At 42.0% G+C, this 12,425-nt stretch overlaps 1 protein-coding gene and 1 non-coding gene across 3 annotated transcripts; both read left to right on the top strand.

The window, feature by feature from the left end:
* The first annotated feature begins 4,740 nt into the window (after positions 1–4,740).
* ncl (nucleolin) lies at positions 4,741–11,182 on the top strand. 2 transcript variants are annotated; one of them, XM_068743150.1, is made up of 16 exons: positions 4,741–4,861; positions 5,675–5,773; positions 5,857–5,962; positions 6,216–6,329; positions 6,859–7,092; positions 7,278–7,427; positions 7,508–7,585; positions 7,684–7,807; positions 7,954–8,090; positions 8,441–8,567; positions 8,830–8,966; positions 9,084–9,216; positions 9,467–9,609; positions 9,827–9,953; positions 10,047–10,348; positions 10,466–11,182. In XM_068743150.1, the coding sequence occupies exons 1-16, from the start codon at positions 4,844–4,846 to the stop codon at positions 10,528–10,530; spliced, it is 2,094 nt and encodes a 697-aa protein (XP_068599251.1). In that variant the 5' UTR covers positions 4,741–4,843; the 3' UTR covers positions 10,531–11,182. The 2 variants fall into 2 exon arrangements, with proteins under 2 accessions (XP_068599251.1, XP_068599252.1); XM_068743151.1 differs by lacking the exon at positions 6,859–7,092.
* On the top strand, positions 8,158–8,294 carry LOC137899918 (small nucleolar RNA SNORA57). Its single transcript, XR_011105663.1, has one exon. It is a non-coding gene; the product is annotated as a small nucleolar RNA SNORA57 (small nucleolar RNA).
* Positions 11,183–12,425: the final 1,243 nt, after the last annotated feature.

The following is a 12,425-nucleotide window of genomic DNA, read 5'->3' as shown; positions in this document are numbered from 1 at the left end:
GATTGGAGCCTTGCGGTGATGGTAAGGTTTGTTTTCAAGTGTTGTGCAAATGGTTGGTATAGGAGTTTAGATGGAAGTATAGAAAAAGAATATAATTTTTTTTTATGTTTGTCTGAATACAATGTGTTTTTTCCATCTGCAGTTCTTACAATACAAAAAGAACAAATCTTAATGGCAGTGATATTCAGTATAGTATGGAGAGGCAGAGAGGACCTTTGTTCAATTGGGTCAAAGGTCATCAGGAATCACACTCCACCATGTGTCATTAACTTCAGCTGTCTGATTTGTGGCATGTGATATCATTTAACCCCAACTCGTAGTCTAGCAGGGATCCATCCACTTAAAAAGGTTTACGTAGAGGCAAGTTACATGTATGATGTTCAAGTGAAACATAATTGAGGGAGGCAGCGGAGGAAACGGAGGAGACAAAAAAAGCTCATGTGTACATATCCTAAACACGTGGCACCCCGTGGGGCTCAAAATCTTTCCTGGAAACCCAATGGTCTTTACCCAAGTGATTTTAACAAAAACTACAAAGGAGCTGTGGTGGTAAACGACGTAATGAGGAAGCTAGGTGATGCACAATTAGTCCTGAGGCTCGAAGCCGCTGCGGTCATGGCCAACTGTTAAAACCTGGTGAGGGACTGTGATCTTGTGACTAACCTCTACGCATGTGTTTCATCAGTCGACACTCGTCATTCCTTCAGTGCTCTTCTGTGCTTGTGTTGAAATTTTTTCAATGAGTCAGGAAAGCGCAAATTGAATGTGGGCATTCAAAGAATGATGACAAGCCATGCAGAAAGGAACACATGCTGAGATAGGAATTGTTCAATTCCTAAATGAAGGGATTTTTGTGATAAAGTTTTTTCTGAATGTTCAATCTAACTCTGTTTCTCCTGTTTCCTTTTTGTCCCTAGATTGATGGACAATGGCTTTGGATAACAAACATTCACTTTGTTCTCATCTGATGCGAGAAAAGGAAAAAGCAAAACAAGTGACCGATCTTTGGTACGAAAGTCACCATGACCAGCATAAAGAAAGACTGAGATGGCATATATGCAAATAATATATATGCAGATATATATATATACATACCTGTATATACATAGATGTTTACCATACAGATGGTCAACAAATACACACAGATGCATACCACATGATGGCGGACAATGGTGTAAAAACTACAAACCGCAAAGCTGTATATTGTTGCTGCTGCTGCTGCTGTACATCAATGTACTGTACATCATCTTCCGCTGCATAAATGTATTTATGTTAAAAACCTATTTATATGTTTATAAAAAGAGATATTTATAAATATGAGTTTAATTTATGTAACATTTTGAAAATGGATGCAAACTGCAGGTCAATTCTGTTTGTAACGTTTTCCCTTGTTCTCAAATAGTTGTAAATGTTTTCAAAAATATAAAAAGAACATTCCATGTGCACTTACTTACATCCTCTCAGGGTTTATTTCACTGACGGTGGCAAATGCAGTTTACAGAACATTTTATGCATTGCTTGCAAATGAAAAATTTGTACATTGTTGTCATATAAACGGACATTTATCTATATTTACTTCTGATTTAACAAGGTTTTGTATATAGCAAGTGTATAGGTATGATCCCAATAATGAGCAGAAGCAGGTGCTTCAAAACTATTGTTTGAATCTTGAACATAGTTTGCTGTAAACCACAATTCCTGATAATAGTAAATTATCGACAGTATATAAAATATGCAGTAGAGAAAAATGGATAGATGAGGATTTACGCAATCTAAAGTTCTGCGATGATTAAGCACTATTTTTTTCGGACACCAGAGGGAAGCAAAGAACTGAAGAAGACAAAAAATCTATGCACAATTGTCTCCATCATTTACCAATCAATCCAATATTTTTACAATATTAATGTTTTTATTGACCATGATTTATTTCTAAATCAATCACATTTTGATAAAGGACTTATTTCTGTTTGTTAAAAGAGAAACCCCATTAAATGAAAGGCAGAGACTAGAATAAACAACAAAAGCAAACATATGATGACGTGTTAATTAAAAGCAGAAATATTTACATGCACACTGCACCTCACGTAAAAGCTGTACTAGATATCACTCCTTCAGGAACACTGATCAGAAAAAAGAAAGCAAAGATTCTGAAAAACATGAACACGACTGTGAAAAACGGACAAAAGTTCCTCACAAGCTCAAAAGCACACACAAGGACGACACAATGGAGCTGCGCAAAGCTGACGTAATCCTCAGCAATCCATATTCTGTACTTCCATTAAATTGCATCAGTAGCCAGTGCATAAAGACACGAGACCTCAAACCCTCATAGAAGCCATGGTCTGAAAGTTGCACTGAGTGGGGACCTGACAGCCAGGATGCTCGAAGGCCAAAATATATTCTTCATGAAAATAACCCAGGATTGATGCCTCCAGAAATGAGAAGTACTTTCGTAATAGTTCTACTTTTGGGCCCATAATGTGTTTCTTTAATTTTGTCAGAGCCACGTAGCATCTGAGAAGTGGAGGCCAAGTTTGGAATTTGTCGTACTACTGCAGTTACTGACTTTACTGACTACTGATATTTTAGTATTTGTCTCTGTTAGCATCGATGCAAACATTGGCAAAATTGTTGACAGTTTAAGAAACATCGAGATTTACTGCTGTATGCTTTTAACAACAATTTACAGCTGAGTACAAATCTCAATCTGGTCCATTTGGATTCTTGCCCAGAAATTAATGTGCAATTCTTTGCAATAATGAATATCTTCGATGACCTAAAATTCTAGGACACAGCTATTTCACTTCTGGGCTTTCTGTCTTTTTTTGATTCACTCATCCCTTCATGACAGCAGTGAATGAATGACACGTGCAGACAAGATGGGAGGAATGGAGAACGAATGGCATTGTGCGTTCTGTGAATTCAGCACAGTTTGTTTGAAAGACATTAAAAGGACAGCAACTAAATCGTGCAATAAAGGACTTCCAAACCACATGTTGAGTTAAATACGCAGCTGCAATTCAACCCAAACAATTTAAACTAGATTGATTTTTATATCTCGAGAATCGTATTCACATTCACATTTAGTCTCCCTCCATGTTGAAAACCTGGAACTGTGAGGTGAGTGTGCTGACCACTGTATTGTCTTCAACCCATCCACCATAAAATACAAATTGTCTCATTTAATTAACTATTTTCCTTTAAAAATGTGACATTTCTGTGCTTTTAAAGAATCATAACAAGTCATAACATGCATTTATAAGGCATTTTATATATACTAAGAATGACAACTGACCACTTGTATCAGGGTATTTTTACTCCAAGTACGGAGCTGCTATAACATCTTAAGGGAATATTAATGTAATCTATCTATCTATCGATCTATTCATCAATCACTGTCAAAAACATTTCTATTTGAAAAGTGAGTTTTAGAAAATTGACAGGGTCAACTAACTACATGCAGTACCTGTGTGGATGTACCGTCACTGTGTTGTCGACACTACAGTGGTAAGACGGTGAATAAGATGAGTGGTGTGGATGAAACAAAAGCCACCAAACACATATAAAAAAAACACAATGTATTTCCCTTCAGCAAAACAGCTGAAACATAATCAGGAAAAGACCGAATAACAAAGTTTAACCAAAATCCTAATTTCTTTGGTTACCTCCACTGATGAAAGACAAGGTGCTGTGTGGTTGGCATGGCATGATTCCTTGGTTTCCTTTGTGAATCAAGTAAGGCATATAAGATGCAATGCTGCCTCTGTGTGGTGCTGATTGTTAATTGCTCAAATGGGCTGTTGGCCTCCCCTGAGAAAAGCTAAACATTGACTAAAATACTGCAGTAGTACTACACACATAACTGCATGCTTTCAATGAAGAGTTGTAACGTGCTCAAAGGTTCCATAACAGCTGTTAAAAGTAGTGATGGGATGGGGCTAATTTAGATAATACTCCTTTTATTACAGCTGCATTATCTGAATTTCTTTCTTTTCTTTTTTTTCCATAAAAGCAATGTGGATTTGAAATTATATACAGTTTATATATATATATATATATATATACAATCCGCTCCAGTACATCTTAAATATGTTGTTGCTGACATAGGACTGCTTTAGACCTCTATTGTGTTTTGGACAGCAAATACAGCAACATATATGGATGATATTTTGTGATTAATCTAATTTATAAGAAATAAATGATCATTTCCTCTTATTTATAGTGGAGCTTAATGGAAGTAATGAACAGGATTAGTACTTCAGATTTCGCACTGAAAAGAACTTCTACGGATTCTGTGCTTGCAAACGAAATGGCTACGCGCTGAAAACCACGTGTTTCAACAGCTGCATGAGGCACATCGACGCGTTGTGCTGAGACGCCTTGTCCAAGCCTCGTGGGCAACTCATATCTGCACGTTCAAGTTACTTTAGAGCTATATCTCAATACATTTAGCATGCAGCTCGTGTCTTGATACCAAATATATGTTTTACAGAATTATTTTTTTTCTTCCTCTTCAATGTATTCTCGTAAATTAATCCTACAGGATATTTATTATCAGACTGACTTTCCTACTAGGAAATAATCATGTCTGCCTTGCGTTCTCGAGGCACGGGCGCGCGCAGAAATCTACACTCGTGATTGGTGGAAACAGTCATGTGGGTGGGTCGTCGAGAGCGCGCGCGAAGCAGGCGAGTAAGCGCGCAGCGTTCGACAGTACTGTCTTTCCTTTCCCACGTTCCACCGAGCGGTGTCGGCTGAGCCACGTGTGTGAACTAGCGAGCTCTTTCCTTGTCTCCAAACGTTCGATTTTCGGTGTTTCGTCGAAACACACAACAGCTGCACGATGGTGAAGCTAGCGAAGGTGAGTCTAATTACCCGCATTGCCGTTTTAGAGAACGCGTTTGCGTATTTACGCGTGAGGCCTTCTGGCCAGAAGTCGCTACGTTTGAGAGGAAAACAAGGAAAAAGCCTTTTTGCGTAATTCAAGTGGTGACTTCGGGGTTTTTTTTGTTTAAATAATTTCTATATGTATCTGGTCGATCGACGTGAGTATGTGTCGCAGCGCTTTTATTCAAGCCGCGTTCCTCCTCCGTTGTTCGGCCATGTTGGTAGCTAGCTAGCTAGCTGTGTTTCAGGCCTGCTAACGACATTCAAGATGGCATCATGGCGCCCATGCGCGTTCTCGATGTAGGCAGGAGTAAATGGCGTGTCGCAGAAGATGGACAATCAATAAGTAATCGCTATTGAATTGATCGGTATTGAAATAGTCTAAATGGATACATAGTTATAACGATATCTCACTTTGGTTAATCTCACTGATTGCCATGCAGCTCGCGGAGCTAAAGCTATCGACGAAGCGCGTTCGCGTGTTTATTCGGATTAATCGTTTTACCTTTTTTGTAAAAACAACGACTTTAATAATAAGATTATGTAGTCTTCACGTAGCGACCTCTCGGGCTAGATTTTTAGTCCGTTTGAACGATTGTTCGCAAACGGGGAAGTGACCCCCCCCCCCCCCCCCACGTGGTCTCTGACGTGCCACACGAGGTGAAGGCTTGTCTACCATATTACCTCCCGACTCGTTCTCAGCGCAGCCGATTGAAACGATACTCAATAATATCGGTTAATAATTTTAATTTTAACTCGAGTTAAACTTTTATCCCATTTCTCACAGGCAGCAGGCAAGCAAGCTAATCTGAAGAAGAAAGCCCCACCACCCCCTAAAGAAGTGGAGGAATCCAGTGAAGAGGACAGCAGTGATGAGGAAGAGGAGGTATGGTGTACTTGGATTATCTGTGGACTGGTAAGGTGATCCGGAATGTAAACTTATGAGTGTTTTTGTGGTTTGGATTCCAGACTCCTCCACCTAAAGCGGTGAAGAAAGCCACACCTGCTAAAGCTACTGCAGTTAAAAATGGTGCCGCCGCCAAAAAAGCAGCGAAAGAAGATGACGATGATTCTGGTAGGTCATTTTGTTCAATGGAAAGTAAATGCAAAAAAGGATTACGTGTTACTACGTTTGTGTGAACGGCAGTTGGACTTTCACAGTGGGAACTTGGCTCGCATCATTAATCCAGGTTCTAGCTGATGGCTGCGTGCGTCCGTGCCGGCGTGGCCTTAGTTTGCAATAAGTGATCGTGTTTAGGAACTGATGAGCACAACTTAAACTACCTGTTCAAGTCAAATAAAGAATGTTTTTATCAACCGACTTGCAGACGAGGCTGCTCCCCCACCAAAGAAGACTCCTGCGAAAGCAACACCGGCCAAATCCAAGGCAGCCCCCGTGAAAGCTGAGGAGTCTGAGGAGGAGGAAGAAGAGGATGAAGATGGTAAGGAAGTTAAGCAGCCTGGCATTCCTGACAAAAGTATGACTAAGACCTGGCTCCCTCCTTGCCTTTAGGGGTGTTCGGCTAATGAGAGCACCAGCAGGATGTGCCTGAATTGAGATTAAACTAGTAATTGTGCAGCCACATCGCAGTTAGCATATCAGCGATTGGACTAAGTAAAAGGTTGGAGAAGCAGATGATGGGGAAGGGTCCTTGTCATCCTTCCTAATTCATACAGAATATCTTGAATAGCTTTCTTGTAAAATTGACATTTGTACTTAATTTAATTCCCCGTAGGATTAAATGAAATTATCCTATTCTTTTAATGGAACTCCCTGTGTATGTAGTGTAGAGGAATGGTGCATGCAACGTTGTTACTGCCAGTGTTTTCAATTCCATCAGTTCTATCCAAACTCTCTTCCAGTTTCATTCTTTTGGTGGAGTCTGAAGAGGTTTTTTGCCTTTGCTCTTTTTCTCAAAATGAATTCCGGTGTACTTTTAAAAATGAAACCCGTATGATTCGCATCTTCAGATGAGTCTGAGGAAGAAGCCCCTCCACCCAAGAAGGCAGCAAAAACTGCAGCTAAGCCTGCTGCTAAACCTGCCGCCAAGTCTGCAGCAAAAGCTCAGCCTGCAAAGGAACCATCCGATGACGACGACGATGAGGAGGAGGATGAATCGGAAGAAGAGGCCCCTCCACCCAAGAAGGCTGCTTCAGCTAAAAAAGCTGCAAAGGCTGCCAAAGAGCCGTCTGACGATGAAGATGGTTAGCTTCTGATCACTTTCCTATCTTTTTTGCAGTCGGAACACAATATGATGATCAACAAGGGACTTAATACTGATTCTGTGTGATGTCACTTTAATATGGATCTGATAACTGCTAATAGCAACTGATTGTTTCACTGTTCTGTTTATTTATATATATAAATGCAATGATGTTTGCACCTTAAGGCTCTGAAGAGGAAATGGACACCACGCCCGCCCCAGCAGCCGCTAAGGCAAAGAAAGCAGGCATGGTGACCGCCAAGGAGGAGTCATCGGAGGAGGACGAGGACGACGACGAGGAGGAAGAGGAGGACGAGGAGGAAGATGATGATGATGGTGGGTTCTGATGAAGGAAAATTTGTTATATAGTTAACTTGCCAACGCCGGCAATGACTCTATTCCCAATTCTGATCCAGACGCCCCAGCTCCTACAAAGAGGAAGGCAGAGGGCAAGAAGGACACCCCTCCCGCCAAGAAGGCCAAGTCTGAAGAAGGTAGGAATAAATGCACCAACCCATCGATTGATTTCAGCAATACATTTTATGTTTGACATGATATAAATTCAATGGAAATGTTCCCTCCTGTTTATCAGGATTCAGCCTGTTTGTCGGAAACTTGAACGCCAACAAAGAGTTTGATGAAATCAAAGCATCCCTGAAGAAATTCTTCTCAAAGAACGATCTTGAGGTGGCAGAAGTCCGGCTAGGTGCCTCCAAGTAAGCAAGACATCTTTGTGGGGAAAATTGCATGAATAAGTTGATGTGGAAATGCGGCGTCCCATTTTTGGACGATGGCTCGGGTTGCAGGCGGCGATGTTTTTGAAACGGGAATGTCATGCTTCTTGTGTCACTTACCTTCACAGGCGATTTGGCTACGTGGAATTTGCATCGGAGGAGGACATGCAGAAAGCAATGGAGCTGAATGGCAAGAAGGTCATGGGTCAGGAGCTGAAGTTGGACATGCCCAGAAGCAAAGAAGGCTCACAGGAGGGAAAGAAAGGTGAGTTACAAGTCGGTTGGCATGACGACCTAAAAAAATTCCCAATATCAATGCCGAAGTCCAAAACCCTCCATTTCTTGGCATACGTGTGGTCATATCGTACTCATGTGTGTAATGTTTGGAGGAAAAGAAAATGCAGTGCTATGTCTTCGGTGCCGGTGTGTATGCTGTCTGCCGGTTCTATCCTCAATCGCTGTTACACTCTAGCACTCTGCTCCTGCTGGCTTTCGTGTTTCAGAGGGCAGTTGAAATGATCCGCCATTCCCCCTGAGCAGTAAATTGTTGCACTTCACAATGTTTTTGAATCCTGAAAGGCAGCCCCTCCTCATCAATGCTTCTTGTTCATGCAGAGAGAGATGCACGGACCCTGTTTGTAAAAAACCTTCCCTTCTCTGCGACGGCTGAGGACCTGAAGGAACTCTTTGAAGATGCGGTTGACGTCAGGGTGCCTCCAGGCCAGAACGGCCAGAACAGAGGGTAAGAACGGAACCCATGAGCAATATATATATATATATATTGTTCCTTTAAATAGAGAATTTAGTTATTGATTTGAGTATGTTAAGCTGTGGGCCTTCTCCCGATTTTATTATGTTCACATAATGACAAAGTATCTTGAAGTTGAAGGAAATAAGTTGTGCAGTTTTCATCGGTTCGTGAATCTCTTTCCAATATTGTTGCCCAGCCTTTTCGCTGACGATGGGCCAGGCTTGTTTCTGACGCAAAATCTTTTCTGTGGCAGCATTGCCTACGTCGAGTTCAAATCTGAGCCTGAAGCGGAGAAGATGCTCGAGGAGGCCCAGGGTTCTGACGTGCAGGGAAGGTCCATCATGCTTGATTATGTGGGAGACAAGAGCCAGAAAGGGGCCAAGACGCCAGGTACCCATCTTGTCATTCAGTGTGCCAGATCTATCCTTTATGTAATGCACTGATTGGAGCACATTACTACATTGCGTGTGCTGCGGCTCTTATTCCCCTTCCTCCTTTCTCTTCCAGCGGCGGCTGGAGCAGCCAGTAAAACCCTGGTCGTAAACAATCTATCCTTCAATGCAACAGAGGAGGTTCTCCAGTCCACATTCGAGAAGTCCGTATCCATAAGAATCCCCCAGAGAGATGGCAGACCTAAAGGGTACGTGTTTTGGTCCGTTTCAGGAGGAGGATCTCTAAATCGGCCGCACCTTCTCATGAGCTCCTTCTAATCTTACCCGTGATTCTACTTGGATTCGCACGAGAAGCAGAGCCAAAGCACAGCGATAGTTTTGCTCACCCTCCTGACATGAGTGCTGCGCATATCGCCTGTGCAACAGGCCTGGATGAAGAATTGTCCCGTGTTTCTGTGATTGGTTGACCCTTCCCTAATTGAATGCGTCTTTCCTTAGTTTTGCTTTTGTAGAGTTTGAGAGCGCAGACGACGCGAAGGACGCACTGGACAACTTCAACAACACAGAAATCGAGGGCCGGACGATCAGGCTGGAGTTCAGCCAGAACAGCGGCGGCAGAGACGGGGGCAGAGGAAATTCTGGTAGGTTTTTAGAGAAACCCGATTGGCCAATAAGGAGTATATGGTTTTATTTTCTAACATTGGGTGTGGGGCCAGATGTGATGAAAACGTGACCTCCTGAAACTCTGTGACGATTCAAAGATAGTCAAGTCCTGATCTGGCCCGTGCAGTTTCAGCTCGGTGCATCTAAGCGGCCCACAAAAGCCTTGGTTTTAATGGCTGCTTCTCTCCCAAATAGGTCCAACAAAAACTCTGTTTGTCAAGGGTCTCTCTGAGGACACAACAGACCACACCCTGAAGGATTCTTTCGAGGCAGCTGTGGCAGCCAGGATAGTCACTGACAGAGACACCGGCTCTTCAAAAGGGTGCGTTTGTGGAGCCGTATTATTATTCCCTCCAGTGTATTCTAGTTCCACTTTAATTGTTTAGTAACTAATCCTTCCTTTCTGACCCCATAGCTTTGGCTTTGTGGACTTTGATAATGAGGATGACTGCAAGGCAGCCAAAGAGGCCATGGATGATGGCGAGATCGATGGCAGCAAAGTAACCTTGGACTACGCCAGGCCCAAAGGCGAAGGTGGCTTCCGCGGAGGCCGTGGCGGCGGAGGCTTCGGTGGTGGTGGCTTCGGCGGTGGCGGCGGAGGATTTAGCAGAGGCGGCCGCGGTGGATTTGGTGGTCGCGGTGGATTCGGCGGTCGTGGTGGTGGCCGAGGAAGGGGGGGTCCTCGCGGCGGTGGACGCGGCCGTGGTGGCTTTGGAGGTAAAGGAAGCAGATAAATGCTAATGAGAATGTTTGTTCTGGTATGTTTGAGAACTGCAATGTAAGAATACCCACACACTGGAAATACTCTGGTAAATGTATATTCTGCTCTTCCAGGTGGAAGAGGAGGTGGAGGATTTGGAGCCAAACCCCAGGGAAAGAAGATTAAATTTGATGATTAGTTCTGTAGTCTGTTTTACTTTTTGAATGGACTCTGGATTCATCACTTCAGAGCTTTTGGACATTCCAGAAAGCATCACTGATATATATTTAACTGTTAACGGGCATTTTAGCCCTTTATTTAGACCCCCAAGTTCTTACCCACCCTGCGCTGCGCCAGATTGGTATGATGACCCTCAGCTCAAGTGCTCCATGTTGGTACTGAATGTTCCTGTAGCAAACCTGCACCACCCACCCGTAATAGCTTACCTGCATTGACATTGAATGGGTCTGGCAAACCAGTTTGCTGTGAAAGTTATGCTCAGTTTTGTCAAGATACATTGTGTAAATTTAAACAGTTTGTAAAAGTTAATTTTACCTTTTTTTGTAAAAACAAAAAAAATACACTTGTATCCATGTTTTACTTTTGTTTAGTTTTGCGTTAGGTGCCAAGTTTTACTGTAATGTGCAAAGCATATTTTGATGGATTTGAGCCAGTGCTCTATTGGTGGAAACTGTCATGTCATTTTCTGGGGGCACAGTCAGTGTCTGGGTCACAGGATGGAATAACCTGTTATGTATGTAACAAAATGTAAGACTTTTTTTTTTCTTTTCATTTTACGATTGAACATTTTCACCTGATTAAATAAAATCTTGTAGGTTGTGATTTTTAAATGTCTGTCCTCATTGCCCTCTTTTATAGAATCTAGGAGTTTACGTTTAACCCACAGTATGCTGGATACGCTGATGCCTAGTGCAATGCATTTAGCCGCCCTGTGAAATCTACCTGTGACACAAAATCCCTTAAAACTGCTGCTGTGGATTAGGTTAATTGTAGAACGTTAGAAATGCCGTATTGGTTTTGGTCCTTCAAAATACGCAGTTGATTTGCTTGTGCTAGACCGGCCACTGGGTGGCAGTATCCATCTGGCATACTTTTGGTGAAGCAGTACTGGGCTTTCTGGGTTTTTTTTGGAGGAGTGGGATAGTTTGCATGACAGTCATTAATAAAGGATAACATTCGCACAATACATTACACTTACATTCATCTAAATCCCTGGTGCGTCATCACTGGTTATGGCATAAGGTATAAATTGCAAACGCTAGAGGTGGTGATACTTTATTGAATGCATACAGCCCTTCACTAGGAACTTGTATTTTTAAAGTCTAAAACCAAAGGTTAGTTCAGGCAAGGAATGAGGAATGTCTGAACCAGCTGCATCAGCAGTTATGCGTTGCATGTGGTACGCAAGAAATTAAACTGCTTTTTCCGGTAGCTGCCTTTATACCTTGTGTTGCCGCACCGCCGACACTCCACATGGTGTCCTATAGTAGCACACAGCACCATGAACTCACACTGCCTTGGCCTTTCTTCTTGAGGGGGTTTAATTTATTCAGCTACATCTACAATTAAATGACTGAACTTTCTGGTATTTTCAGATCCTAAAAATGATGCATTGGCGAATCTTTGCTGCCGCTTCTAATCTCATGCAAACATTTGATCCGTAAACCTAACCTATAATAAATGGAAGTATTTTTTTTATTATTGAAGTAAGATTTATGGTCTTTCCAAATCTTAAACAGTTTAGAAATTGTTTGCAAAATATATGGTGGAGTAATATGGAGTCTGATATTTCAGTGATATCCATATTTGTTTTTGCATGCCTCAAACATTCTGTCCTCTTACAAACTGACCTATTTAGAGTGCTTTGCTGTGAAATGCCAAGGTTAGGAGATGCCTTCTGTAGACATGCTTCTCTTTTCTTATAATGGAACTAGATGCCACTTTGCCTCTTGTACTAACATACATATTCATTAGGAAAGCTTCTACAAGATCTAATTCCTCAGATCTTGTCCTGAACAGTTTTGTACAGGGATGTCTTCTTAATTCAATTCAGGAAAATTTATTTTTATTTGT

Source organism: Brachionichthys hirsutus, chromosome 9 (assembly GCF_040956055.1).
Source record: "Brachionichthys hirsutus isolate HB-005 chromosome 9, CSIRO-AGI_Bhir_v1, whole genome shotgun sequence".
Taxonomy (NCBI): Eukaryota; Metazoa; Chordata; class Actinopteri; order Lophiiformes; family Brachionichthyidae; genus Brachionichthys; species Brachionichthys hirsutus.
Note: the sequence above shows the minus strand (reverse complement) of the source record. Positions and strands in the feature narration are given on the sequence as shown.

Coding starts and splice junctions, on each gene's coding strand:
- ncl (XM_068743150.1), top strand. Junction 8,568..8,829: donor CAGAACGGCCAGAACAGAGG/GTAAGAACGGAA, acceptor TTTCTGTGGCAG/CATTGCCTACGTCGAGTTCA. Junction 8,967..9,083: donor GAAAGGGGCCAAGACGCCAG/GTACCCATCTTG, acceptor TTTCTCTTCCAG/CGGCGGCTGGAGCAGCCAGT.